The 27,284-nt window shown below is 43.6% G+C and overlaps 1 protein-coding gene across 1 annotated transcript in view; it reads left to right on the plus strand.

The window, feature by feature from the left end:
* The window catches only part of SYN3 (synapsin III), a 445,616-nt gene that overhangs the window by 89,265 nt on the left and 329,067 nt on the right, over positions 1 to 27,284 (plus strand). The window contains exon 4 of the mRNA XM_025882043.2: positions 36 to 127. Within this exon, the coding sequence (XP_025737828.2) occupies positions 36 to 127 (92 nt within the window). The remainder of the gene's footprint in view (positions 1 to 35; positions 128 to 27,284) is intronic.

The raw sequence follows: 27,284 nt of genomic DNA on the forward strand, positions 1-27,284 counted from the left end.
TGATGATTCCTTTTGTGTTTTGCTTTCTCCTTCAGGCTGAATTCTCAGAGGTGAACCTAGCTGCCTATGTTACTGGGGGCTGTATGGTGGACATGCAAGTCATGAGAAATGGGACCAAGGTTGTGAGGTAAGGAGGACGGAGATACAGAAAGCTTGCATTTGAGAGGCGTGTGTGGGTACCTCACAGAGCTACCCCCTCTGTCTGCTACCTCTGACCTGACTTCTCCACCACATATACTCTCACATACCGAGTGTTATTCCAGAGAGTTTTAGGTGTTGTTGCTACAAGAATGACTAACAACACAAATAATCTAGGGAAGCAATGGTGGTGTGCTAGAATGAGCCCTGGGCTTGCAAAGAAAAGACTAGATTCCATTTCTGGCTTTGTGACTCTATTTGGGTATATTATTTAGTCTCTCTTACCCTCTGATTCCCATCTGCAGCATGATGATTGTAACACACAAGTACGAGACATGTATGTGAGAGTGCCCTGTTTCTTCTAAAGTGCTGTACAAACGTAAGGGTTTATTAGAATGAGCTATGGCCTGCTTCCAGCCTATGTCATCTAAATGTTCAAAGAATCCCCTCCCAGGACATCAAACCTAAAAGTACTGGATATACCATTTTCCAAAGAACCTGTTTATAATGTATGCTGAGCTTGAGGGAGAGTGAGGGAATTCTTCAGAAGCCCAGAAAAGTCAAGAAAGTACAAATCCACAGAAGAGATGAGAGTTGTATTAATATATTTCTACCTATTAATACATTTCTACCTATATTTCTAATATTAATATATTAAGCAACCAGAATAATACAGACCAGGTCTCACGAGGGTTCAGATTTGGGGAAGTAGAGAAAACAGGAAGAACTTTGAGGAAGAGGTGGCATTGGTTCTAAGCTTTGTCAATGGTGGAATATGGACATTCTGTGCATCGTAAGGGTAAGAAACAGTCTTTGTAAATGCAAAAGAAGAGACCATGTTTGGGTAATTAGGATAATTCAACTAATTCAGCCATCATTCACTGAGAGCCTACCATGTGCCAAGAAAGACATTATGTGGCTTTCCATTTCTAATAATGATGGGCTAGATTATTTGGACCAACTTTTCCATTGAAAACAACTTAAAAAAATAAGTTTTAAATAATCATCATCTTGAAAGCCTTCAAAGAGTTGGCAAGATATTAAGGAATTACCAAAAAGAGAATGATGGGGAAAAGGAAACTCAGAAAAATGAGTGAGTACAAAAGTTACCTTTTTCCAGGGTATTTGCTAAGTCTGGCAAATTTGAAAATGGGTTCTGCTAGCCTAGCAGGAACAAGAGAGATAGAAATCAATGTCCGAGACCACTCAAGGTGGGGAATGTAATGATGGGCCCTCCGCACAATAAGCTGAGACCCAAAAGGACCACATTTTCAAGGTGAATGTGAATTATAAGTACATGAGCCCTCACAAGTAATTGTGGCTTGCATTGCAGTTTGATTGGTCTTCCAGGGAACCTTAAACTTGGTTTATGGTGATCCCAAACATGCCCAAAGTAAAAGCAAATCATATGTAGAGGAAGGTACTTTCATCCTAGGCTTCAAATAATTATTCAGATATTTTTTTTTTACAATCACTAGCACAGAGTCAAAGATAACCAGGCATAGACACCACGAATGAGAAGAAACAGAAACAACAGACAACAGAAAGAGACCCTGAAAGACATCAGATATCGAACTTCTCAAACAGCAGTTCTTAAAAAAAAAAAAACTTCGTAAATCGAAAAAAATCAGGTTTGAAAATTTCTTCCAGAAATAGAAAACAATAACAATAAAAAGTGACACAACCCGATTTTTTTAAAAAAATCAAATACAACTTCTAGAAATGAAAACTACAATAACCAAAATTATTGGATGTGTTGTGTTTAGCAGCATATTACACACCATTGAAAAGGTGTTAATAAGTGAAATGTAGAGCTGAAGAAATGATCCTAATGAAGCACAGAGAGAAAAAGATAGGAAATGCGGAAGAGTTTATTAGATCTTGTGAGAAAGTCTCTCATTTAAACAGAATCTCAAAAAAAGAATGAAGCAGAGGCAGTATTTTAAGAAATGACGGTTGAGAACCTTTCAGAAGGATACCAAACCACCAAAACCAGAAGCTCAACACATTTCAGGCAGGATCAATAAAAAGAATTATACACCAACACACAATAGTGTAAGTACAGAAAGATGAAAAAAAGCATCATCTTAAAAACATCCAGAGAGGAAAAGGCAGATTACTTTCTCGGAGTAACAGACTGACAGCTCCCAGGTGGTAGCGGTAGGTAGAACGACATCTTCAGGTTGCCAAAAGAAAATAATTGCCAAGCTCTTCCATCTCCAGGGAAACATTTTTTATGAATAAAGGCAAAATAAAAACATTTACAAAGAGAATACCCTAAGGAAGATTGTAAAGAACATGCTTTAGGCAAAAAGAAAATGATCCCAGAATAACATAGAGCTGCAAGAAGATGTGTACAACAGAGAAGGTGGTAAATGTTAATAAATATTGTCTTTAAATAATGATAATAATGTCTTACAGATTTAAAAAATACACGAAGAATTAAGATACGTGACAGGAAGGTAGTATGGGCTGGGAGGAAATAGAATTAAGGTGTTCTGAGGCCCTTGTATTTTCAGGGAGGTAAGTAAATGTATTGATTAATAACAGGCTTTGAAAAGTCATAGACGCATGAGGTAATTGCCAGGGTAATTACTTAGAAAAAAACAAAGAATGTAGTAAAACTTAAAAGCCATAAGAGAGGGAGGGGCGCCTGAGTGGCTCAGTGGGTTAAGTGTCGGACTCTTGATTTCAGCTCAGGTCATGATCTCAGGGTCATGGGACTGGGCCCTGCCTTGGGCTCTGCGTTCAGCGTGGAGTCTGCTTGTCCCTCTCCCTCTGCTCCTCCCCCACCCCACCCCCTGCTCTCTCTCAAATAAACAAATGAAATATTTTTTTAAAAAAGCTACAAGAGAGGGAATAGAAGAAATAGTAAAAAAGGACTTGAAAGGGGAGAAAAACCAACATAGAATGTGTATTGCAAATAAGATAAGATGGTAGATTTGAATCCAAATATATAAGCAGACTGATACTATTCTAAATAGCTTGTACAGCAGTGCTGGCTATTAAAAGACTGGAAATTTTCTATACACGGTGAATAGCTTCTGCCCTCAGCCCAATGAATGTCTTCAGCTCCACTTACCCCATGGATGGGCAGACCATTGGCTTGCTCTTTTGTCCCCCAGTTCACCACACTTCTGTCCCCCAGCTCATATCCTTGCTCTTCCCATGGTCAGAGGATGCCCAAACATTATAGGGAAGGCACACCCTTGGAAGCAGTGGTGGAACCCCGGAGAGAAAACGCCTGGTTTCCTCTGTCCCTTCAAGGCTGTAAATGCCTATGAGTCCACTGGAGTTGCCCTCTCATGGTCACTTGTGAGAACTACAACCTCCACAAAGTATCCCACGAATTGTTAAATATTTATTATCATCAATATATATCATTAATTGCATTAAGTGTGAAAGGACTGAATGCTCTAGTTTATAGAGCATCTACATAAAAATTTTCGAAGTAGATTTTTTAAAATCCAGCTATATTCCTTTCAAGATATTCATCTAAAACATAAGAATATAGAAAGTTTGAAAGTTAAAGGATGGGAAAAAAAAAAATATATATATATATACCGTTTAACTGGTCAAAAGAAAGCTAGCTGATGGAGCTGTACTAATATCAGGGGAGAAAATAGACTCCAGGTGAAAAGTGTTACTAGGGCAAAGGAAGTAATTCATTATCATAAAGATAAGAAAGAGACAGTAATTTTAAATTCATGAGCACCAAACAAAAATGCCTCAAACTATACTTCAGAAAATATCAAGTTTATTTGTGCTTATACCCTGCTTCCCTTTCTGGAAAAGGAACTGAATTGTCTTATTTTGTAATACATAGAAACAAGAACGTCCATCCCATTAGTTCTCAAATTTGGCTACAGATTAGAATCACCTGGAAAATGTTTTAAAATCCTGATAGCCAGGCAATATACCAGACCAATTTCACTAGACTCTCTGAAGGTAGGATTTGGGCATCTGTAGTTTTAACACTCCCTAGGTGATTCCAGTGCGCAGCCTGATGGGGCACCTCCCCGGATAGCTCTCACCAGAGAGCTGCGTCAGCTGGGGCTGGGTGTGCTGCCTGACACAGAGACACAGGGAAAAGTGCCATGTGATGATGAAAGCCGATTATAGTGATGTGTCTACAGGCCAAGGAATGCCAATGACTGCTGTCAATCACCCTAAGTGAGGAGACAGGCATGGAACAGATTCTCTCTCAGCTCTCAGAAGAAGCCAATCGTGCTGACACTTTGATTTCAGATTTTTAGCCTCCAGAACTGTGAGAGAATGCTTTTCTGTCGTTTTAAGCCGTCCAGTTTGTGGTACTCTCTTTAGGCAGCCCTAGAAAACTAATATAGTAGTGCTTTCTAGATTTTAAGTGCATATCCACCCCCTAAAGATCTTGATAAAGTGCTGATTCTCAGTCATTAAGTTTTCAGGTAGGACCTGAGATTCTGAATTACCTACAAGCTCCCAGATGAAGCCAATGCTGCCAGACCTGCAGCCTCAGTTTGAGCAGCAAGGGTTTGGACAAGCTCCCAGATGCTGTTGCGGCCAGTAGAACACCATACCTTGAATAGCCAGAGCTGTGAGGGCAGTGCCAATATGGCCAAAGCCCTGGGTTCAGGGGTCCATGGGGCTGTTGAAGTTTATCCTGTCCATGCCGAGGATGGTGCTTAACGTCTCAGCTAGACAGCTCATTTTGGCAAGCCACAAGTTACAGACCTGGGAAAATATGCACACCAATCGGCCCAACTCATGGTGTGTTCTGCAGGCAGGGAGTCAGTAAGAATCTCCCTCTGCCATGTAGTGCTGTTTCAGGCTCTAACTGTGATTTCCCAAAGTAGAAATATTGAGCAGTGCTCTTGACTTGCAGTATATGCTTTCAAAGAGACTTAGGTGTTGCATTGAAAATGCCTTTAATCACTTTCAAGTGTGTGATATGAGCAAGGCCTACATCTTCTGAAGTAGTATTCATAGGAAGTACCTTCAGAAAAGTTTACCAGGATGGGTGGTAGAGCAGACCACAGCTGGTTTTCTCCAGCATCCATTCTTTCTTCTTTGGGGAACGGCACTTAGATTTTCCATTTGGGTGATCCCTCCCCAACTTACAGTCTGTGTGGTGTCTAGAGCTGATGTCAGGTGGTGTCAGACTGAATCAGAATACTACAATGGGATCTAAGCCAAGCCAATGAGAATCCACTGTGAGACTTTTACTGGAACCCTTGGGTGGGAGACACGTGTCCATTCTGCTGGGGCTCCTGAGCTGGTGGGATGGATACCTAGAGCTGCTGGTGGCCATCTCTTTCTTTTCCCTTGAGGGAAGGCTTTGCTGAGGTTGAAGCCAAGGCAAAGGAAAATACAGCCCAGGGAGAGTGAATGACCTGATGATGTTATTCAAGGCCCTGGATCCAGATTCATCTCCAAACCTTAGCCAAAAAAAAAAAAAAATCCCTTTTTGATTAAGCCAGCTTGAATTACACATACAAGATTCATGAATTTTTATTTATTTAACAAACACTTTATAGCATTTCCTACGTGCTAGGCACTGTTCCAAGCACTTAACATGTATTGACTCATTTCATCCTTTCAGCAACTCTATAAGGTATGTACTATTATAATCCACATTTTCTAGATAAGAAGGCTGAAACACCAATGAGTTGGGTAATGAAATCAAGGCCTCCAGCCGTTAAGTGGCAAAGCTAGTATTTAAACCTAGGCAGTCTGACCTCAGAGCCTGTGTGGGGCACCACTGCACTGGACCACCTGTTCAACAAGGGGGAGATCGCTTCATAGTCAGAGCTGGTTAAAGAAGTAGTAAGTTCCTCCTTATAAGTGATATGCAAAAGTACCACAGCCATTTGGTAGGAAAATACTGTGGGGATCCAAGCACCTGACTTTTAGTCAGTGGGAATTTACTGAAATGAAAGGACACTAATTAGTAACATGAAAACATATGAAAGTATAAAGTTCATCAATAAAGTTCAAGTGTTTGGTCCAATGCAGAATACTCTAATAATGTAATGGTGGCGTGTAAATCACTTTTAACTCTAGTATAAAAGTTAAAAGACAAAAGTATTTTGTCTTTTTTTAAAAAAGTATGTCTTTTAAATAACTATATAATTATAAAATAACTCTAGCTATAATGATTTGTTAATGAATACACAATATAAAAAATGTGAATTGTGACATCAAAAACATTAAATGTAGGAAGGGGGAAGTAAAAGAGAATCTGTATGTGATCGAAGTTAAGAAGTTATTGGCTTAAAATAGACTGTTACAAGATGTTTTATGTAAGGTTCATGCTAACCATAAAGCAAAAACCTATAGTAGATACACAAAACAGAAAAATAAAGGATACAAAGCATACCACTACAGAAAATTATCAGATCACAAAGGAACACAGCAAGAGAAGAAGGAACAAAAGAACTATAAACCAGCCAGGAAACAACTAACAAAATGACAATAGTAAGTCCTTGCCTATTAATAACTACTTTAAAAGTAAATGGAGGGGTTCCTGGGTGGTTCAGTTGGTTAAGCATCTGCCTTTAGCTCAGGTCATGATCCCAGGGTCCTGGGATTGAGCCCCATATCAGGCTCCCTGCTCAGCAGGGAGAGAGACAACAAAGGACATTATATAATGATAAAGGGGTCAGTTCATCCAGAGAATATAGCAATTATAATTATATCTATGTACCCAACATCAGAGCACCTAAATATATAAAGCAAATATTAACAAGTCTGAAGGAAGAAATAAACAGCAATACAATAATAGTAGAGAACTTCAGTACCCCACCTTCAACAACAGTTACATCATTGAGACAGAAAATCAGTAAGATAACATTGGACTTGAAGTACAGTTTAGATCAGATGGACCTAACAGACATACACATACATAGAACATTGCATCCAATTGCAACAAAATACACATCTTCTCAAGTGCACAAGGAACATTCTCCAGGATAGATTATATGATAAGTTACAAAATAAGTTTTAGCAGATTTAAGAAGATTGAAAGAACATCAAGTATCTTTTTAGGCCACAGTTGTATGAAACTAAAAAAAAATAACAAGAGTAAAACTAAAAAATTCTGCACAGCAAAGGAAACAATAAACAAAAAGAAAAGACAATGTTTATCTGAAAATATTTGCCAACCATCTATCTGATAAGGAGTTAATATCTAAAATACATAAGGAACCCATACAACTCAAGAGCAAAAGACCAAATATAAATTTTTTTAATGGGCAAAGGACCTGAGTAGACATTTTTCCAAAGAAAACATACAAATGGTCAACCAGCACATGAAAAGATGCTCAACATCAATAATCAGGGAAATGCAAATCAAAACTTCAGTGCAACTACTACGCAACTAATGAATCATTGAACATTACATCAAAAGCTACTGATGTACTATATGTTGGCTAATTGAACTTAATAAAAAAAATCAAAACTACAGTGAGATATCATCGTGCACCTGTTAGGATGGCTATTAAAAAAAGGCAAAGGATAGCAAGTGTTGGTGAGGATGTGGGAAAAGGAATCCTCATGCACTATTGGTGGGAATGCAAATTGGTGCAAGCGCTATGGAAAACACTATGGAGGTTAAATCTTTCATAAAAAAATTAAAAATAGAGCTATCATATGATTCAGCAATCCCACTTCTGGGTGTATATTCAAAGAAAATAAAATCACTATTTTGAAGAGGTATCTACACTCCCATGTTTACGGCAGCATTATTCACAGTAGCCAAGATGTGGAAACAGCCTGCATATTTGTTAGTGGATGAATGGGTAAAGAAAATGTGGTACAAATACAATGGAATATTATTCAGCCTTAAAAAAAGCAGGAAACCTGCCATTTGCAACAACATGGATAAACCTGGAAGACATTATGCTAAGTGAGTTAAGCCAGACACACAAGGAAAATACGCATGATCTCACTTGTATGTGGAATCTGAAAAAGCTGAAGCCATAGCAACAAAGAATAGAATCGTGGTTATTAGGGGCTGGCAGATTTGGGGGAATGGGAAGCGTCAAAGGGTACACACTTACAGTTATAAGATGGTACGTTCTGGGGACAATGTACAGTATGGTGACTGTAGTTGATAATAATGTATACTTGAAATTTGCTGAAAGTAGATTTCAAGTGCTCTTGGCAGGAAGTAAAATGGTTAACTATGTTTGGTGATGGATATATTAATTAACTTGGTTGTCATAATCATTTCATAATGTATACATATATCAAAACATGTTGTATACTTTAAATATATGCAATTTTTATTGGTCAGTCACACCTTGATAAGGCTGGGGAAAAAAGGAAGTGGCAGCACTTGGATTTGAACCGTGGTTTCTGGTTCTATGCCAAGTGTATTTCCAAGTGTCTTTAAATCCTGAGATTTTGTTATCTCTTCCTCACTTTACCCCTGTCCACTCCATGGCATCTGGCTCTGTTGAGTCTACCCCAGGCTGGCATGGCATGCATGGGCTCTGAGTCTATACAGAAAGCATCAGGCTTTCTCCAGAGATTTCTCCAGGACACTGAGTGTGATGCAAGCTCATCCAGGGTATAGGATGTGTGTGTTGCTCTCCCTTAGAAATGTGTTGCTCAGATCTGAGAATCTACCTCTCAGAGCCTTCATTTCTTTATCTCTAAAAGGTAATCATATTATTTTACATAGTTTTGGTGAAAAGTTTGCTCATTTGTTCCATAAATATTTATTAAGGACCTGCTAGGTTGCAGGCTCTATTCCAGATATTGGGCATTATATCAGACAGGGGCTAGGCAGAAAGCAGAGTTCACCCCCAAATGGGTTAAATAAAGATTATAATGAAGGAACCACTTACAGAGGAGCGCGTGTGGAGCTAAGGGAACATGATGCATCCAGAATCTAACAACAACAGGAAGTAACTATCATCCCCAGGGATGAAGGGGCAGGAGAGGAAATAGAATTAGTAGTTTTAATCTAGTAGGGTTCACCTAGATTTGAGAGAGAGAGTCCCCCACTTGAACCAGCAGTGGTGGAGGAACTCAGCTACCTCCAGAGTCATGGTACTGAAGCAGTGTGGGCACGAGAAAGAAACACCACCATCCTTCCTTCCCCTGCCCTCCAGGCTCCTGCTGGGGCCTCATTTTGGCCAAAGCTAAGCAGTAAGAAAGCCGGGTTGATGCCTTCCACAGATGCCCCACAGAATTGGGGCAGGAGGCACAAAAAAAGAGTAACTCTCTTAGGAAATCACCAGTGAACAAAGCAGAACAAGTCTCTGTTCGAGGTCAGATTTTAGTAGTGTTTTATAAATAGCAAAGTATTGCACACAAGTTGGTTAAGTCATCAGTAATTATAGCAATTAAAATGGTAGAGTCCCTTACTCTGGTTTTTGTCAAATTCCCAAACTAAGGGTGCGCTGCCAGGCAGCCCGAGGTGCTTAAGAGCAGTCCAGACATCCAGGTTCTCAGTAAAGTTGCAAAATTCTATTTAGAAAGCGGAGCAGGGGCCATCCCAGGGCATGTTAAGATTCATGCTTTGTGATGGCCGTGGCCGTTCTGGGCCCAAATTCAAAACTGTCTCCACAATGGAGTGATAAAAAAAGGGCAGCCGTGCCTATACAGACAGATGGGATTCAAAATACAGGACAGGAGAAATCAGGAATGAAAAATACCCAAGGAGGCAGACGTTAATGAGGCCCCAGGCTAATTACACAAGCCCTGCTCTCAGTTTCCAGCATTAGGCAACACTAAATTACAGGCACCCGTTCAAACCACAGCGGCTGATAATGTGCATCCGCTCATTAGAAGGTCAGACCTCAAAGAGGGTTGAAGAGAGGTAGCCAAAAAGCATAAGTAACACAAGACGTTGAGGAAAGGCATCAAAGACTCAGATATTCCCCTTGGTACCCACCCCATTCGTACTGTTTCCAGGGAAGATGTTTGGGGCAAGACAGAGATGTGTGGACCCATCCCAGAGAAGAGGATATTTTATAAAATCTTAGAGGTCCAGAGTTAGAAGAATCCCTCTTCCCTTTTCTGTGTGTTCCCATTTTACAGATGGGCAAGTGGTAGCCAGGGAGGGAGGGAAGAGGGTGATTTGTTCAAACCTCCTAGCACATTAGCTCCTGAGCCACAGTCAGCTCTCAACTTCCCTGTCTCTGTCCTAGGAACTCTCAAACATCCCATCAGAGCACATTTTATAATGTCCTTGACTCTTTATTTCACACATAATTGCCTAGAGTCTTCTGAGCTTCATGAACCTAGAATTTAAAATTCCAGATATTCATTCATTCAACACATATTTATTGAGCAAATTCAGAGTGCCAGGCACACTCCAGCAAGTATTACGTAGAGTGCAGTTTCTGCTCTCACCCCAGTGCCTGTGTCTATTTGGAAAAGTGCTCCCTTTAACTCTCCTAAATGGTTACACACCCACTGAGCTTTGCCTGCTTTCCTTTCATTTACTCATTAAAGATGTGCCAGGCACAGAGGATACAGCAGTGAACAAAATAGACAATAGCCCTTGTGGAGCTGAGATCTAAATTGCAGAAAGTGGAAAACAAACAAACAGATATGCATTCTAATGGCAGGTCATGAGAAATGGGGGTTGAAGCAAAAGAAGACATAGGGACTGGTATTTGAGGAAGCATGAGCAGGAAGGTGACTTAGGTAGAAATCTAAATAAAGTGAGCAGAGTGAGCCCTGTGGGTTTGGGAGAGGAGCTTCCCTCTCTTTTGGTGGCAGACACGCACACAGGTGAGGGACAGCTCCCTGGGGTGGGTCCAAACCCCACATTCCACAAGCCTCAAGGTCATGGATAAGTGTCTCCATTCTTCTCTAGCTCTTGGTTTCCCCATCTATGAAGAGGGAAGGAGTGGTCCTTACTTCTAGAGTGATTTGTATGAAGTAGGTAAAGCGGTGTCTGGTGCACAGTCTTTGCAATTGCTTCCTTCATCCTGAAACACCATGCCTCACCCTCTCACTTCCTTTCAAATTTCTGATCGAATCCTGCCTCCTCAGAGAGACTTGCCAGAACATACTATCTCTGCTCTCGAGGCCCAACTGAGCACTTTTTTCTTTAGGCATTTATTACTGTGAAATTATAGATAGATGATTGGTAGGTAGCTAGCTAGCTAGAGAGATAATAGATGACTAATGTAATATAAATAAGATGTAATTGATTTTATTGTACTATTTTCTAGAACAGAAGACTGTGTAGGCAGGGACTTTGTTACCACTGTATTCTCAGACCCCAGAATAGTGCCTGTCACATATAACATTCTCAATAACTATTTGTTCAGTGAGTGAAGGAATGAACCAGCCTTCATCTCATCATTACTGTTTACTTCTCATGTCTCCCACTGGACTGGACCTTCCTTGAGGATCAGGTTAAGGACTGTTTTTCTGAATTGTACCCCCAGTGTCTGGCACAGTGCCTAAATCTTTGCTGAAAGCATTCAGGACCAGCCGACTCTTCAAATGAATAAGAATCCCACAACTTTGCAAAGTAAAGCCGTAGCTTGCACCAGGCGCGGACTTGCTGACCGGCACACCGCCTACTGCCTCCTCTCCCTGGGAGGGGATGGGGTCTGGGAGGCCAGGGACAATGAATCATTGAGGGTCCCAGCAGAGCAGCCTTGGAGGGGGAAGGCCCCGATCTATCTCTTCGCCCAGGGCCTTTGCCCTCACCACTGCAGGAGAAAGCAGGATCCCTGGGGACTCGCAGAGGTGGGGCGTGGGAACGGGAAGAAAGTCGCACAAGAAAGAGACAGTCTGTAAAGAAATGCCAGGCTCTGCTGCCCATGCGTCTCCAGCCAACGGGCCAGTGGCAGATCTGCCAACTCCCCCAGGAGAAGGAGCGGCACTCTGACAGAGAAAAACAGTGTGGCTCCTGATTCCCAGAATCATAGAAATTGGGGATGGGAGAGACCTGCAAGACTACCAGCCAGCCCCTGCAGCCCTCTGCACCTTCCCACATGCTATAACCACTCCTGCAAATGGCTCTGGTGCTGGGTCCCATTTCACGTTCCCTCGGGGGACCCGCTTCCAAGCTAATGCAGTCCACTATGGAAGAAGTTACCCATGGGGCGCCTGAGTGGTTCAGTCGTGTTAAGTGTCCGACTCTAGACTTTGGCTCATGAGATCAAGCCCACATCGGGCTCCGCGCTGGGGGCAGAGCCTGCTTGGGATTCTCTCTCTCCCTCTGCCCCTCGCCCACACTTGCTCTCATTCTCTTAAAAAAAAAAGAAAAGGGAAGAAAGGGAGGGAGGAAGGAAAGAAGGAAGGAAGGAAGGAAAGAAGGGACAAAGGAAGGAAATTGCCATTATGGTCACTTCACACTTTTGGCTTTGGCATTCTGGCCTTTTCTCATTCCTAAGCAATTACTTTTTACTAAAAGGCTACTGGGTACTCAGTACTTCCCACTGGCAGGTAATTTCATCCCCTTTTGAAAGAAATGGACACTTTCCAAGAAGGGCAATGCCTAGTCTGAGTCCACGCAGCTAATGAGTAGAGGAGAAGGGTTCAAACTACTGTGATTTCATGTCACACTATCCTTCCACCTGATTGCCACCTGATTCTCAGCTTGATACTGGGAAAAACACTAGGGTTGGAGTCAGGGAGTCTTGGGTTCCAATCTTGACTCCCCACTTGCTGTTTGTGAGACTGCACAAGTAACTCCACCTCCTGATTCCCTGGTTTTTCAATTGGAAAATGGAAATAATGCCGCGTTAGAGGACTAAAACAGGGAAAGTCTGCCAGTGCCTGAAACAGTGTCTGCTGTTCAGATGTGCAGTCTACCCCTTCCTCGCCCTGCCACCCCACCACTTGTCTTGCACACTCTTCCCTGCCTGGTGGGAAGGGGGAGGGGGAGGAGGAGAGTATCTGGGACCCCCTCCCCACGCAAGAGTGAGAAGAGCCCCCAGACAGGGATACATTTACTTTGCTAAACTGTTTTCCGACCCTTTCTTCATTTAAGCAAATCCATCTGCTTCCTGAGGGCATGTGGATCCACCAATTCTGTGACTTTCAAAATTTCCCATGAAGGTGAAGAATTTAGGAACCTCCTGCCCTGCTTACTAAAATGCAGATGCTTAGGCCCCATTACCAGAAAGCCTGCTTCCTAGGTGGGGGCCAAGCTCCCTCCACAAGACTTCAATTGCCAATTCCTTGGACCACACTTTAAAAACCATTGCACAACTAGCCTATGGAAAGAAGCAGAAGGCAGACAACTATGACACAGGATGCCGCATGATTTTATTCTCTGTAGTTTTAAACAAATGTGGGAATTTTAGTGACATATACTAAATAAAATTTGAACTTACTGAGAGAAGTTATAGGTTCAAGTCTAGCTCTAGCACTTAATGCCTATGGGGCTTTAGAACAGTAACTGTTTCCTCTCTGAGCTTCTTTCCTCATTTGTCAATGGGGATGGACAATTGATAGAATCAGAGGAGGTCGTATGTCTGAGCATACTTGCTAAACTATGAAGTCGTATATAAACATTAGATGTTATATCAAGATGGACAGTTTTTTCCTGGGACATTTTTTCATTTTGCTAATAAATAATATTTCTGTGCCTTAAGCCTATTTTCTGGCAGTCTGGAATGTGTCTTCTGTAGTGCCTATCCTGATGGCAGTGAAGCATCTGACAGCAAAGTCAACCCTCGGGCAGCCAGTCCTTCATTGGAGGAGGTAGCCTCAGAGAGGGAACCAGTGCCAACGTCATGGGGCGTGCAGGGTCTCCAGACCCCTGAGTTTCTCCCACCGATGATGATGGTGGTGTGTGTGTAACTTTCTCTTGGTACCATTTTCCTGATTCTCCATCGCCATTCCTACCATAAGCCGAGTTACTTTCTCTCTCTCCTGGATTTCTGCAGTATCCTCCTCACTGGTCTCCTTGCTTCTGCCATCACCCACATCTCAATTGGTATGTCACAAACTTCCCCAGAACTTTGTGGCTTGAAACCACAACCATTTTATTTGCTTGCAATCTGTGGGTCAGGAATCTGGGCAGGGCTTGGTTAGGCAGTACTTCGGCTGCATGCAGTGTTGGCTAGGCTAGCATGCAGCTTGTGGCTTGGCTGGGCTGGAAGGCCCAAGTAGACTTCACACTCATGCCTGGGGCCTCAGCGCTCCTCCACACGATCCCTTCTTCTCCACTTGACTGTTACACTTCCTCCTAGCAGTGCAGTCTCAGGAGAGCTGGACTTCTCATATGGCCGCTGGTTTTCAAGAGGACAGGTTACAAGAGGGGGGAAGGTGTCAGTGTCTTAAAGGCCAGAGTTAGAAGGTATACAGCATGACTTCTGCCGCGTTCTAGTGGCCGGAGACAGGCACAGGGGAAAATTAGATTTAAGGAGACCCCACCTCCTCATGAAAGGAGTAGCAGAGAGTTTGAGGACACATTCATCCCCCTTCAATCCATTCTCTGAACAGCAACCAGAGCGATTCTTCTAAAATTTAATCAGATACCAAGCCCATGTTTAAAATCTGGCAAGGACTTCCCATCCCTCTTAGAGTGAAATTCACAGTCCTAATCATGGTCTGCAAGGCCCATATGGAAGGTGTTCCTTGCCTGTCTCCAGCATGAAAATATAAGCTCTTTGAGTCCAGGGACCTCGTCTGTTTTGCAAGTCACTATGTCCCTAGTGCTTAGGATGGTGACTGGCACTATTTTGGTTGTGTGAGTGATTTTTATATCCTGCATTTTATTTTCTGCATTTGAGGCTACCTCCCCCTCACCAGACTGAGAGGTCCTCGAGGGCAGACGTCATGTTGCTTTCATCACTGCAGCCAGCTGGCCCCTACCATCATACTTGATAACTGGGTGTTCGTTAGCTGGGTGTTGGTTGAGTTTGAGCCCCACCCTTTGTTTGAAGCCCCAGGTTTATGCTTTCAGAAATTCTTGTTGTCCTCCTTCGCTCTGAAACATACATTGAGCTCTTACTATTTTCCAGTGAGTTACATGCATCTTACCATTTAATCCTCAACACAACTCCATATGATACGGCCTTTTACAATCCCCCATTACAGATGTGAAAACTGAGTCAAAGAGTAGCTAAATCGCTTGCCCAAGGTCACACAGAAAGTGGAAGAGCCAAGATTTAAACCTAGGCAGGCCAGTTCTAATGCCTGCTCTTAACAGCCATACCATACTCCTTCCCATGTGACGTAATCCTCGATCATAGCTGGTCTGCTTTGTGCCATCTTGTAACTGTTGTGTGCTGGCACAGCCTATTTCCCCAGTTAACTCAGCTTTGAATCTTTCCATCCTCTTTCAAGCCAGTTCTGTCACTTACATTGGGCAGGCTGATGAATTTTTCTGTGCCTCGGTTTCCCCAGATACAAAACAGAGGTTGTTAGAGTACTCAGTGGACGGCCTGGTTGAGGGAATGAAATGGGCTTTATTCACATAAAGCACTTTCAACAGTACCTACCACATAGTTAGCGCTCGATAAATCTTAGCAATGATTGCTCCTAATTTCCCCAAAGCACAAAACAGCTTTAGCCCGGGGGCATGCACTCTCATAAATACTTTTGCCTTTGCTAATAAACAGATTTTTTTTTTTACCTGCTATGAAGCTACCTGTGTTTTACCATCACAGGATGTTCACTATCCCCCTACAAAGAGCTTTTGTATCCTTACGTGCTTTGCTCTTCTTCACATTGTCACACTTATTCCTTCACATTCAGCCGGTGTGAACTGAATGCCTGTCTGGTGCCAGGCTTTCCGCGAGGCGTTTCCTATGCACTGTGTCATTTTATATGTTTGTCCCCATATCACAGATGAAGAAATTGAAGCTCTCAGAGCAACTTGCCCCAAGGAGCTCAGCAAGAAAACAGAAAAACCTGACTGGTCCTCCCCATTCTCCCTGCCCACTTCCAATCTGTTCTCTACACAGCAGCCAGGGTTTTCTTTCTTTTTTTCTTTCTTCCTTCCTTCCTTCCTTCCTTCCTTCCTTCCTTCCTTCCTTCCTTCCTTCCTTCCTGCCTCCCTGCCTCCCTTCCTCCCTTCCTTCCTTATTAATAGGCTTTACTTTTTTAGAGAGGTTTTAGGCTCACAGCAGAATTGAGCAGAAGGTACAGAGATTTCCCAAATACCCACATGTGCACAGCCTCTACCACTATCAACATCCCCCATCAGAATGGTACATTTGTTACAGTCCATGAACCTACATTGACAGGTCAGAGTCATCCAAAGTCCATAGTTTACATTACAGTTCACTCTCCCTGTTGCATATTGGATGGATTTTGACAAATGTATCATGGCATGTATCTACCATATATCATACAGAACAGTTTCACTGCCCTAAAAATCCCATGTGCTCTGCCTATTTATTCCTTCCTCCCCCCACATCCCCTACCAGCCACTGACCTTTTTATTGTCTCTATAGTTTTACCTTTTGCAAAATATTGTGTAGTTAGAATCATGCAATGTGTATCCTTTTTAGAATGAGCTTTTTAATACTCTGATTTGATCATGTCACTCCATCAGTTAAAATCCTTTCATGAGGGCTTGCATGCTCCAGTCCCTGCCCACCTCCCTGGCCGCCTCCTTGTGCTCTCTGCATCAGCCACATCAGCTTTTTCTCAGGTCTTCGATCCATTCTTTCTGGCCACAGGTCTCCACATATTCTGTTCTCTATGCCTGGAAAGTTGTTTCCTCCCTATTTCACCTAGAAAATTCCTGGTCATCTTTCAGATTTCTGTTCAAGTGTCATTCCCCTAGAGAAACCACTTAAACCCTCCTGTATGATATTCACTGCACCTGGCCCTCAGTGGGCTTGCAGTCAGTCTTCATTGATGATGTGAAAGGACCTAACTGTGGAGCTATCTTAAGCACTTACTATGTCTCAGGCACCATGCTGGGCACTTTGCATTTGTTATTTCTAATTCTTACATCCTCCCTGCATGGTCAGTATGATAAGCTGTATTTTATACTTGGAAAATTGAGGCTCAGAACGGTTCAGTATCTTACCCAATGTCCAGCAAATCACAAGGGGTGGAGATGGTGTTTGAATCCAGCTCTGACTGAATATAAAGACTATGTTCTTACAACTATACCACGCCCCCTGCTTTTTCTTAATGCTAGAGCCAGTATTTGGGCCTCCGTTCGTGGCAGGGCACAGGGGCTTTCTGGGTGGGTGGGCTGGTGACTACCCATTTCCATGGGTCAGGGGTCAGGGGAGAGGTTGTTGCCATTTTAATAACATGCAACAGCAGCTCTGCAGTTGGGCAATTGGAGCATTTGTTCACCATATGATGGTTTGGCTTCCATTCAGCTCCCCAGAGAGAGCCATACAGCCATCTTTTATTACCACCCTCCATGCTGAGAGAAAGAAACATAAAGAGATAAAGTAACTGTGTGGCTTGCTTTGCTTTGGGCGATCAGGATCATGCAGAGCTTCCTGCCTGCACAGCCTCTATGCTCCCTCCTCTCATCCAGAGCTACCACATGCATCAGGGCAATGCTGAGACCATTCTTTGTCTCTTATGCAGCCGAATTTATGCTCTTCCTGTGCTTCTCTGTACCATACACTAAGGCAGAAGAGTAAGGGTCATTGTGTAAGGTCGTGCAGCTTGTGCACTGCTCAAAGACATATTGGTACCCTCCAAGTGGGAGCTGAGAGTCTGCCTATTCTCTGATCACCTGTGCCTCTGCCCTTTTTCTAATTTACATGAAGATGTCTTATGGGTCAGTAGGAAAGGCTGGAGAATGTGGCTTGGAGAAAAAAACTGTCAGATAGACTTGGGCTCTGGCAACCATACATCGCCCAGTCTCTACTTGGGACCTGCATCCACTAAGATGCCCAGACTCCAGAGCCTGTGATACCAAAATTCATGTAGGCATAAATTACTGTAGTCATCATTAACTTCCCTTCCACCTAGGCTTAGAACTCCTTAAGCAAATTACTATGACCAAGACCCTGACCTCTAGGGTCAACAGCAAAGCAGTTTCGGCTGTGTTAAGACCACAGTCCGTGCAGTTGAGCAGACTTAGGTTCAGGCCCTCTTTCCATCATTTACTAGCTGTGTGACACAGGGCTCCTCCATCTCTCCATGCCTCAGTTCTCTCCCCTGTGAAACAGAGTTGTCCTTCAAATACTAGATACCTAACTTATGCAGTCATGATAAAATGGCTGACATCAATTGCTTACTACGTCCCTGCTGCTGTTATAGGTACTTTTACAGATTAATTTCTTTAATCCCCTGAACAACCTATTTTCCAGATGAAGAATCTGAGGCATAGAGAGATTAACCAACTTGCCCAAGGTCACACAGCTGCTAAATTTGTGAAGCTGGGATTTAAATCATGGCTCTCTACTGACTCTTAAAGCACATGGAAGCAAATTCCAGCCCCTGGAACAATGAAAGTTCTCAATAAATAAAAGCCATTACTTTTTTATCAGCAATGGGAGCTGCAGCTACCAGGATCAGAGGCTGCCCGGGCATGAGATTCTATGGATCAGCTATCATGTCATGTGGTTCTCGAACCACGTTCCACAGAGGTACCTTCTGGTTTCTTTCAGATTGTTGGGTCTGGGGGCTGAGTGGGCAGGATTCCCTCTCCCCCCATCCACCCCCATTTTTACCCAGAGAATCTGTTCCACTTTCATCTATTTGTATATTAAAATTCCAAGTAAAAATTTGTTTGAGAAAGAGGTCTGCTGCCAAGCAAAAGTTTGAAAACACATGGCCCACCTGAACCCATTCATTTTTAAGTAAATGTGCCATAGAGAGGGCAAGTACCTTGCTCAAAGATGCACAGTGAGTTGGAGAGACTGCCAGGGCAGAGCTATTTCTTGATTCCCAGAGCAGTGGCTTTTTGCTAAGCCTCTTTCAGGGTCTTGTTTTTTGCTAAGCTTCTTTCAGGGTCTTGTTTTTTGCTAAGCTTCTTTCAGGGTCTTGTTTTTTCCCCTCAAGTGGCAACCTGGAGGATGTATTTTGCTCACATTTCCCAGAGCCCCTCATTCCAACACGCTTCCTCCCAGTCTCCAAGCACAGCGCCTATGTCTGTGTCTGAACTGGGTGCTCCCCCTCTTGCAAATGCTGACAGGTACCTCCAATCCCAGGCAGACTGCCCCGGGCACCACCTTGCTTCTCAAAGACAAGTCCAGGAGGCTTACTTCACACTGCTGGCTTCATCTCTCGCTGTGCAGGTCAGACCTGAGCTCAGAGAGGAGGGAGGGCTGACAGGTTCATAGTGTTAATGGGATACATTTGAGAAATGCTAAACCAACAGTGTTTGGAAATTCAGGCCAGCAGCCAGGCACAGAGCCGGCCAAATTTCAGCTGGGGTGGGAGTGGGTGGTTATTCTGAGGCGGAATTAGTGTCTTTTAAAAAACTGGATGAAGACATTGTTTATTCAAGACCCTGGGAGCACAAAGATAAAACATGCATAATGGATTTGGGGTCTTTCAGCAGACAGCTCTCCTAAACTGTCTCCATCATAATAAAGAATTGCAGCCATCCACTGGGGCCTGCTCTGTGGCCTGCGTTTGCTAGCTATGCATAGATCCTCTCCCTGCAGTAGACTGTATGGCCTAGGTTAGGAGGCTGAGGTTCCGAGAGGTGAAGGAACTCATTCAAGGTCACACAGCTGGAGCCAGGTCATACAGAAGGAGCCAGGATTTAACCAGGTTTCTCCAACTCCTAAATACCCATTCTCGAGACTAGGTCCTGAGACTAGGATGACCTCTAGTACCAAGGGCAAAACAATTTAGGTTGAGTGTTTAGACTAATCATTGTAGATGGAAACCCTTGAGATTCTCTAATCTGGGATGGACAGCATACTAGGTACAGATAATTAAGACATCCTCAGAACGTTTTAAGTCTAGCAGTCATTTTAGGCTATTAGGGTAGGTTACCATAGCAATAAGACCCCGTGAGTCTTGGCTCGTAATGGATATAACAGAAAGGCTGGACATTCCCAAGTAGGGTCCATCTAATTGTTTCTGTAGGCTTGATCACAATATGATATGCTAAGGCCTGGCCATTCATTCATTCAAAGAACATTTATGGAGCACCTTCCCTGGGCCACAGGCATTGTGCTAAACTCTGGGAAACAAAGAGGCATTGGCACTCATCAGGGAGTCCGTAGCCAGGCAGAGTTGAAAAGTAATGATCTTCCGAGATACACCTGGGTTCCTATCCCATCTCTGTTCCCTTCTGACTGTGAGCTTCTGTGCTGATCACAGGGTATTCCGCAGTAGTTAAGGGCTGGGGTTATCAGACTTTGTCTATTAAGGGCCAGATAGCAAATATTTTCCAGCTTTGCAGCCCATATGGTCCCTGTCACCACTACTCCACTTTGTCACTGTGGCGTGAAAGTGGACCTACATAATAAGTGGATGAGTATAGCTGTGTGCCGATTAGACTTTATTTACAAAAACAGGTGGTGAGCTGGATTTGGCCAGTTTGGCTTATGGGTTGTAGTTTACGTATATATATACTCTTCTGGTTAAAAGAGTATGGCCTTTGGAGTATGGCTGCCTGGGTTCAAATTTTAGCTCTGCCTTTTACTGGTTGTATTGACCTTGGACAAATTATAAAACTAATTTGTGCTTTAGTTTTACCATATGTAAAATGAGGAGGATGATGATCCTTTCCTTACAAGGAGGTTCTGAGAAATAAAATAATATTTGTAAGGTATGTATAAAGCAGCATCTGGCATATTGTCAGCCTTCATAATCATTAGCTACCCATGGGGAGATTATATGAAACAGTAATGGTATTAATACCTGCCCTTGGGGGCCATTGTGCTAAGGATTAGATGATACCATTATTGTGAGCTCCATTAGGGCATGCGTTTTTGAGTGTTTTGTTCTTATATTATTGCCCTCTAATAAAACTTCATTTACAAAAACAGATAGCCAGCCCATAGACCATAGCTTGATGAATTGGTTTCTTTAAATATTATTTACCTTGATTACTGAATTTTGGGGCACCTCTCCCTCAAATTTTGTGTCCAGGTTGAATGCTTTACTTCCCTCACCCTAGTCCTGGCCTGGCCAGAGCCTACTTAGAACAGTTCCTGGCACAGAGAAGACATTCAGTTAATGTCTGTTTAATGCCTGAAGTGCCTGGGCAGGGGGTCTGGCACCCAGTGGGTCTTCCATAAATGGAAACTCCCAGAGTGTTTGTGTGTCATAGGGATTAAGAGCTCAAGTTTGGGAGTCAGATGGCCTGGGTCCATATTTGGATGAGCCACGTACTGTGTGACTTTTTAGTTTCTTAGCCTCTCTGTGCCTCGGTTTCTTTACATGTACTGTGAAGCTAATGATAGTACCTGTCTTATAGGGATGCTGTGAGGATTTTAAATGAGTTGATCCATCTAGTACTTAAAAGAGTATGGGACAGAGAGTGAACATTCAAGAGATTTACCTTTTCATTATTTTTCTCCTGGGGTTAAGGATCGCTGATGGGCAAAATGGCAGACATGAGTGATGCATCTGAGGAAGAGAACTGGGTGTAATTATTTCAGAGAAGTGGGGTTTTCAGTTGTTAAACCTTGGTGAGCGTCAGAACTGTCTAATGAGCTATTCTAACATGCAGATTCCTGTTCTCCCCTCCCAGGGATTTGGATTCATTATGTTTGTGGCCTGAGAATCCCCTTTTCTAACATACCAGGTGTGTGTGATGTAGGGGGCCCCAGGAGCACACGTTGAGAAACGCCAGGTCTTCAGTTTCCAGGGAATGACTTCTCTCAGGCCTTGCGGCTTCCTGAGAACAGGCAGATCAGCCACTTCCTGTCTCCTTTCCTCCCTCCTTGTCCCTGGAGGGGGCTCTACTTCCAGATGGGGTCAGTTCATTTCAGCTGCTCCCAGGCCTTTCCCCAAGGCCTCCAGCTGTGCAAACCTCTGGATGTCTTGTCTCAGGGACTTGTTGGCTAGTGTGTGGAAGGCTCTGCTGATGATGCCTACCGTGCTGCACCCCTCTGCTGAATGTGGGACCTCTCTGCCAGGGGGCCCTGCAAGCTGATGTGTCCCCAGTGATCTGACTGCCATTCTTGACTGTCAGAGGGCAGGATGCCAGAATCTCTTCTTCAAGAGCTAGAGAAGTAGGAACAACTAGAAAGTTGGGACAGAGCTATGCCTAGAGTAGAGCAGAGGCAAAGAAAGGGATGCAGGCTCTGCAACCACACAGACATGCTTCAGATGACCTGTGTGGGGAACTTGGATCAGTAACTTAATATCCATGTGCCTCTTGTATCCCTCTTCTTTGAACAAAGATATTCATGCCCTCCTGGGAGAGCTCCTGTGAGCATGAGATGAAATATGAAGGCAAAATACGCACCTAGTGTCTGGCATGCAGCAAGTGCTCCGAGTGTAATTGTGTCTGTAGAGAATCAGTAATTGGAGATAGGTGGTGGGGGGGTAAGGTAGAGCTTTTCCTTCTGCCAACTGACCATCTAGACTCTATGCCCCATTCTCTAGGATGTTTCTTGGTTTTGTATGTGTGGTTCTTGTCTTCCCAACTAGGTTGGAGGCCCAATGAAGGCACAAGCTAACATAATATTCTGCATCAGTTTGCCACCCACCTGAAGTATATTGAATAGCAACTTTTTGTGAAAAGAACGAACAGTGAGGAATTCAGATTGCTCTTTTATTTCTCCCCCAAAAAATCTTCTTCCTCTTCATTTTGTGACTAAATGAAATAATGTGGAAAAATGTCTGACCCATCCTGAAACCAAAATATTGCTTTTTTTGAATGAGATTATAGCTGGCAAGAAGCTCTCAACTTCATCTGATTCCACCCTGTGGGGTTACAGATGAGAAAACCAAAACTCAGAGAGGGGAAGTGACTTGCAGTTTGGAGATCCTCCTCTGAACCAGAGAACACAGAAAACATGTGAGTGTCTGTTTTCACAGTTCTCCCAGGCATGGTACATAACTCATACCCTTATAGGTGGGCAGGAGAGAAGTTTGTTCATCACATACAAGGGATGCCTTTGGATTGGGGGCTTAATTTTCTCCCAGAACTGGTTGAGAAGAGTACCTGCTATTCTGTTATGGGTACCAGAGCTGTGGCTAGCCCAGACACCTTACCCCAGCTGAAAGCTTCCCACAGTGGATGAGAGTCACAGCCCAATGGTTAGTGGTGTGGAAGGAAGAGACTGTTCCATCGCTTGCCCAAAAGCTTTGTAAAATCCAAAGACCCTACAAACATAAAGGGATTTGTCTGTTTGTTTGGAAGAGGGTGGAAAAACTATCAGATGTAGAGGCGAAATGCCTCTAAAACCCATGTTCTTGTCTTACTGCGTATCCTAAGGTAGGCCAATTGTTGGGGGAAAATAAACTAGATGGCCTACTGCAAAAGAAGCCCATTTCTCACTCAGGAGTTCCATGTGGCAGAACTCCGTCAGTTACTCAGGTGCCCATGTGGACCCCTTGCATCTTGTGGCTCCATCATCCCTAGGTCCTCAGAATGCTCTGCAGGCTGTCTGCATCTGCTAGCCTATGAGAAAGAGAGGGAAGAGGACTGCATGGAAAGACTTTTATGGGCCAGGCCCATTCATCATTCTCAACAGCATTTCATCCCTTCCAGTGGCCAGAACTCAGTTGCATGGTTGCCCCAACCACAAGGACTGCTGGGAAAAGGAAACAAATTCGGCCAACAGGTATCTAGTTCCTGCTACGCTTTGTAATTTCAAACAAACTTTCTGCTATTACCCATCTTTAAACCCTGGAAATAAGGCCTGCTTGCAATATAGGATTGTGCCAAGGATCAAGAGAGATAATGACTGTCAGAGTGCTCAGAAGCAGTACATACAGGTGAACTTCATTTCCTGAATGCCTGGCCCAGAGCCAAGTATACAGTAGGTGCAGAACAAACCATTGTGCACTTGATGGTCTTCCCACCAGCCTCCTGAATGCATGCTTTGCCTCCACTTGCTAGCATTTGATTCACACACATATCTTTTCGACAACTCATCCATTGCAATCAGTCATTGCCGATTGACCCTGCCAGCTATGAGCTGGAACACAGGAAGGGTTTTATCTGAAGCCTGAGACATCCTGAAAGGATGAGGCCTCCCTTCTTGTCCCTGGAAGGCTGCCCGTGGCACCTCACATTCTTTTTAGCCTAGCGGCCGATGGTAACCATGAGCTCACTGAGGGGCTTCCGCAGCCAGCTATGAAGGCTGCTGCTAATGCATGAAGCTCGTGGCTTGTGGCCTGGAGACCTTGGTTCTTTTCCCTGATCCCTCCATGAACCACACTGTTGCTCAGAAGGAGGAGGAAAAGGCCCCAGAGATACTGTCAGAACTTGCTGTCAGGGTGTAGCTAGCTCAGGCTTTATGAATGTTTAAGACAAAAGTCACCCCTCAAATAGCAACAATAGTAACAGCTTACACTTACATAACGTTTACTGTGTGCTGGGCATGTTAATCTCCAAGATAACCCCATGAAATACGTATAATTATTATGCCAATTTTACAGAAGAGAAAACTGAGGCACAAAACATTTACTGGCCTTACCCAGGATCAATCATAGACTGACTCTGTAGTTCGCTGTAGTCCCCACTACTCCCTAATGTCACCCAAAGAGAGGCTGAGTGCCCATTGCCATTTCTCTGTACAAAAAAAGCAGTCCAGAGTGGGCTGCTTTAAGACCGTGGACGCTGAGTCCAGACCATCCTAGTTTAAATCCTGGCTCTGCCACATTTCAGCTATGCAAACTTGGGCAAGTAATAAACCACTAGAAACCTCGTCTGTAAAGTCTGTCTAAAATCACTGGTTCTCTGTGCCTCCGTGGGCTGTATTTAATTCAAGCTACTAATGTGCAACTTCTGATTGAGGCATATTCAAATCTGCTCCATTTGCCAAAAGGAGTGAAAAGGACCCTCTGGCAGATGAAAACATGTGGAAATTGGAGCTCAGAAAGTTCAAGTAACTTTTCCCATGGTCAGTGACAGTACCAGACCATCCGTGAGAAGTTGGGTCTATAAATCTGCCCACCAGCTGCATCATCCTTTGATGTGCATGTTTTATAAAAGCCTCTGTTCCCAGAACCTGGGGTGGATGTGTTGGAACAACCACTTACTTGCAGGGCGACTTTAAGCAAGGTACTTCCTGAGCCTTCATTTTCTCATCTGAAAAATGGGCTAATAAAAACTGTTTTTCCATAAGGTTGTGGTCTGGAGGGGTTGGCCCATCTTGCCTAAAAATCCTGTTTTGCCATCTCACCTTCAGAGAATATCTTTGGCATGGACAACGCCCACTCGTCTTGCTCATTCCCTTTTAATACTTGCGTTTAGAAGTCCTCGCTGGCTAGGTTGTCCCTCAGTCAGCCCAGCCTGGGATTTGGGGGCTGCGTGGGCTACCCTCACAACATTGTTTTGAAATGGCCTATGTCCTTGCATCCCAGACTCAAGGGCTGCAAATGTCTTGCCCAAGAATTTATCTCTAGCATCACGCCCCATGTTCATGCAGAAGAAATGTGTGTTGGGAACAGGGACAACCCAGGGGGTAGCATAGGATGTGCCTGCATTCCCTTCCCCTTGGTGGGGAATTTGGAGCAGAGTTGGAATATCCTCCCTGATTAAGCTGTGCAACCTCTCAGTTCTTATAGGGATCTCTGGGCCTCTCCTAAGAGGCAGGCTGCACTGTTATTACATGGCGCTGCTCTCCTCAGAAAAACAAAGATGCTGGGAGGCAGGAGCCTGGTTGTCCCTCCCTCGAGCAATTTCAGCTCTAGCTGGTAAGGCTGCGCCTGGTTCAGAGGATGACTGGTGGACATTGTGAGGCAGAAAGTCAGTGTGGTCCTTGGGTTCCAGAATGCAGCATTCAGAACCATTCACGCCTGGGTTTGAATCCTAGCAGGGCCCCTTCCCAGCTGAGTGCCCTCAGCAAGTTACTGAAATCTCCTGGCCTCAGTTTTCTCATCTGAAAAATGGTAACTGACTTCAGAGGGTTAGTAAAGGAATTAAAAGCAATTAAAATCTGTGAACTTCCGGGCACCTGGGTGGCTCGGTGGGTTGGATGACTGCCTTTGGCTCAGGTCACGATCCTGGAGTCCTGGGGTCAGGCCCCGCATCGGCATCGGGCTCCTTGCTCAGCATGGGGTCTGCTTCTCCCTCTGCCCCTCCCCGCCGATGCATGCGCTCTCTCTCTCTCTCTCAAATAAATGAGTAAAATCTTAAAAAAATAATAAAATAAAAAATAATAATAAAATCTGTGAACTTCCAGTGATAAGATAATAAGGACGAGGGATGTAATGTACTATTAGTTACCACTGCTGTGTCCTGTGTATGCAAAGTTATGAGAGTAGATCCTAAGAATTCTCATCACAAGGAAAAAAACATTTTGTATTTATATGAGATGATGGATGTTAAGTAAACTTATTGTAGTTATCATTTCATGATATATGTAAGTCAAGTCATTATGCTATACATCTTAAACTTATGCAATGCTGGATGTCAGTTACATCTCAATAAAACTGGGAAAAAATCTCTTAAGCATTTATAATAGGATATGGTACAGAATGAGTATAATAAAAATCTTTACTTGTTAAATAAAAATCTAAGCAGGACAAGTAGGATACATGATCAGTCCCTGTGAGAGAAGCAAAAGGTAGGGACAGATGAATGGGAGCTATGTGATGATAAAAAGAGAAAAAAAAAAAAGGTTCGCTGAGACTAAGGCACCTGACTCAGGGCTGGAGGATGGAGAGATCTGCTTTAATGGCAGGAAACAGTAAGAGCTAACACTTGTGCAGCTTTGACTCAAAGCCAGTCACTGGACTACGTGCTTACCATGCATTTGCTCATTCAGGGCTCATATTCCCAATGAGGAAACAGGTGTTCAGGTGGGTTAAGTATCACCCAAAGACTCAGCTAGTAAATAGCAGAACTGGGATTTGAACCCAGACCTTATTGGGGCTCCAAAGGCCATTTTCTAACACTTAATCTATAGCAGGAATGCAGCCCTTTGTCATTCACAGCACTGTTATAGTTGACTGTCAGGTACTTGTTCCGGTGCTGGAAGATCAACTCCCATTCATAAGTGCCTCTGCTAAGCACATGACATCTGCTGTGCTTCCAGCACCCACCTAGACTGATGAGCACTGCACACTGCAACTTGCATCATTTTGTATCTCCTGCATTTGCCTCTACATTCTCTAGTACTCATTCATTCAACATTTTTGAGTGCTGTGTGCTAAATACATATATC

The sequence above is a fragment of the Callorhinus ursinus genome, unplaced genomic scaffold (assembly GCF_003265705.2).
Source record: "Callorhinus ursinus isolate GAN/ISIS: 27379988/994484 unplaced genomic scaffold, GSC_fseal_2.0 scaffold14, whole genome shotgun sequence".
In the NCBI taxonomy this organism is placed as follows: Eukaryota; Metazoa; Chordata; class Mammalia; order Carnivora; family Otariidae; genus Callorhinus; species Callorhinus ursinus.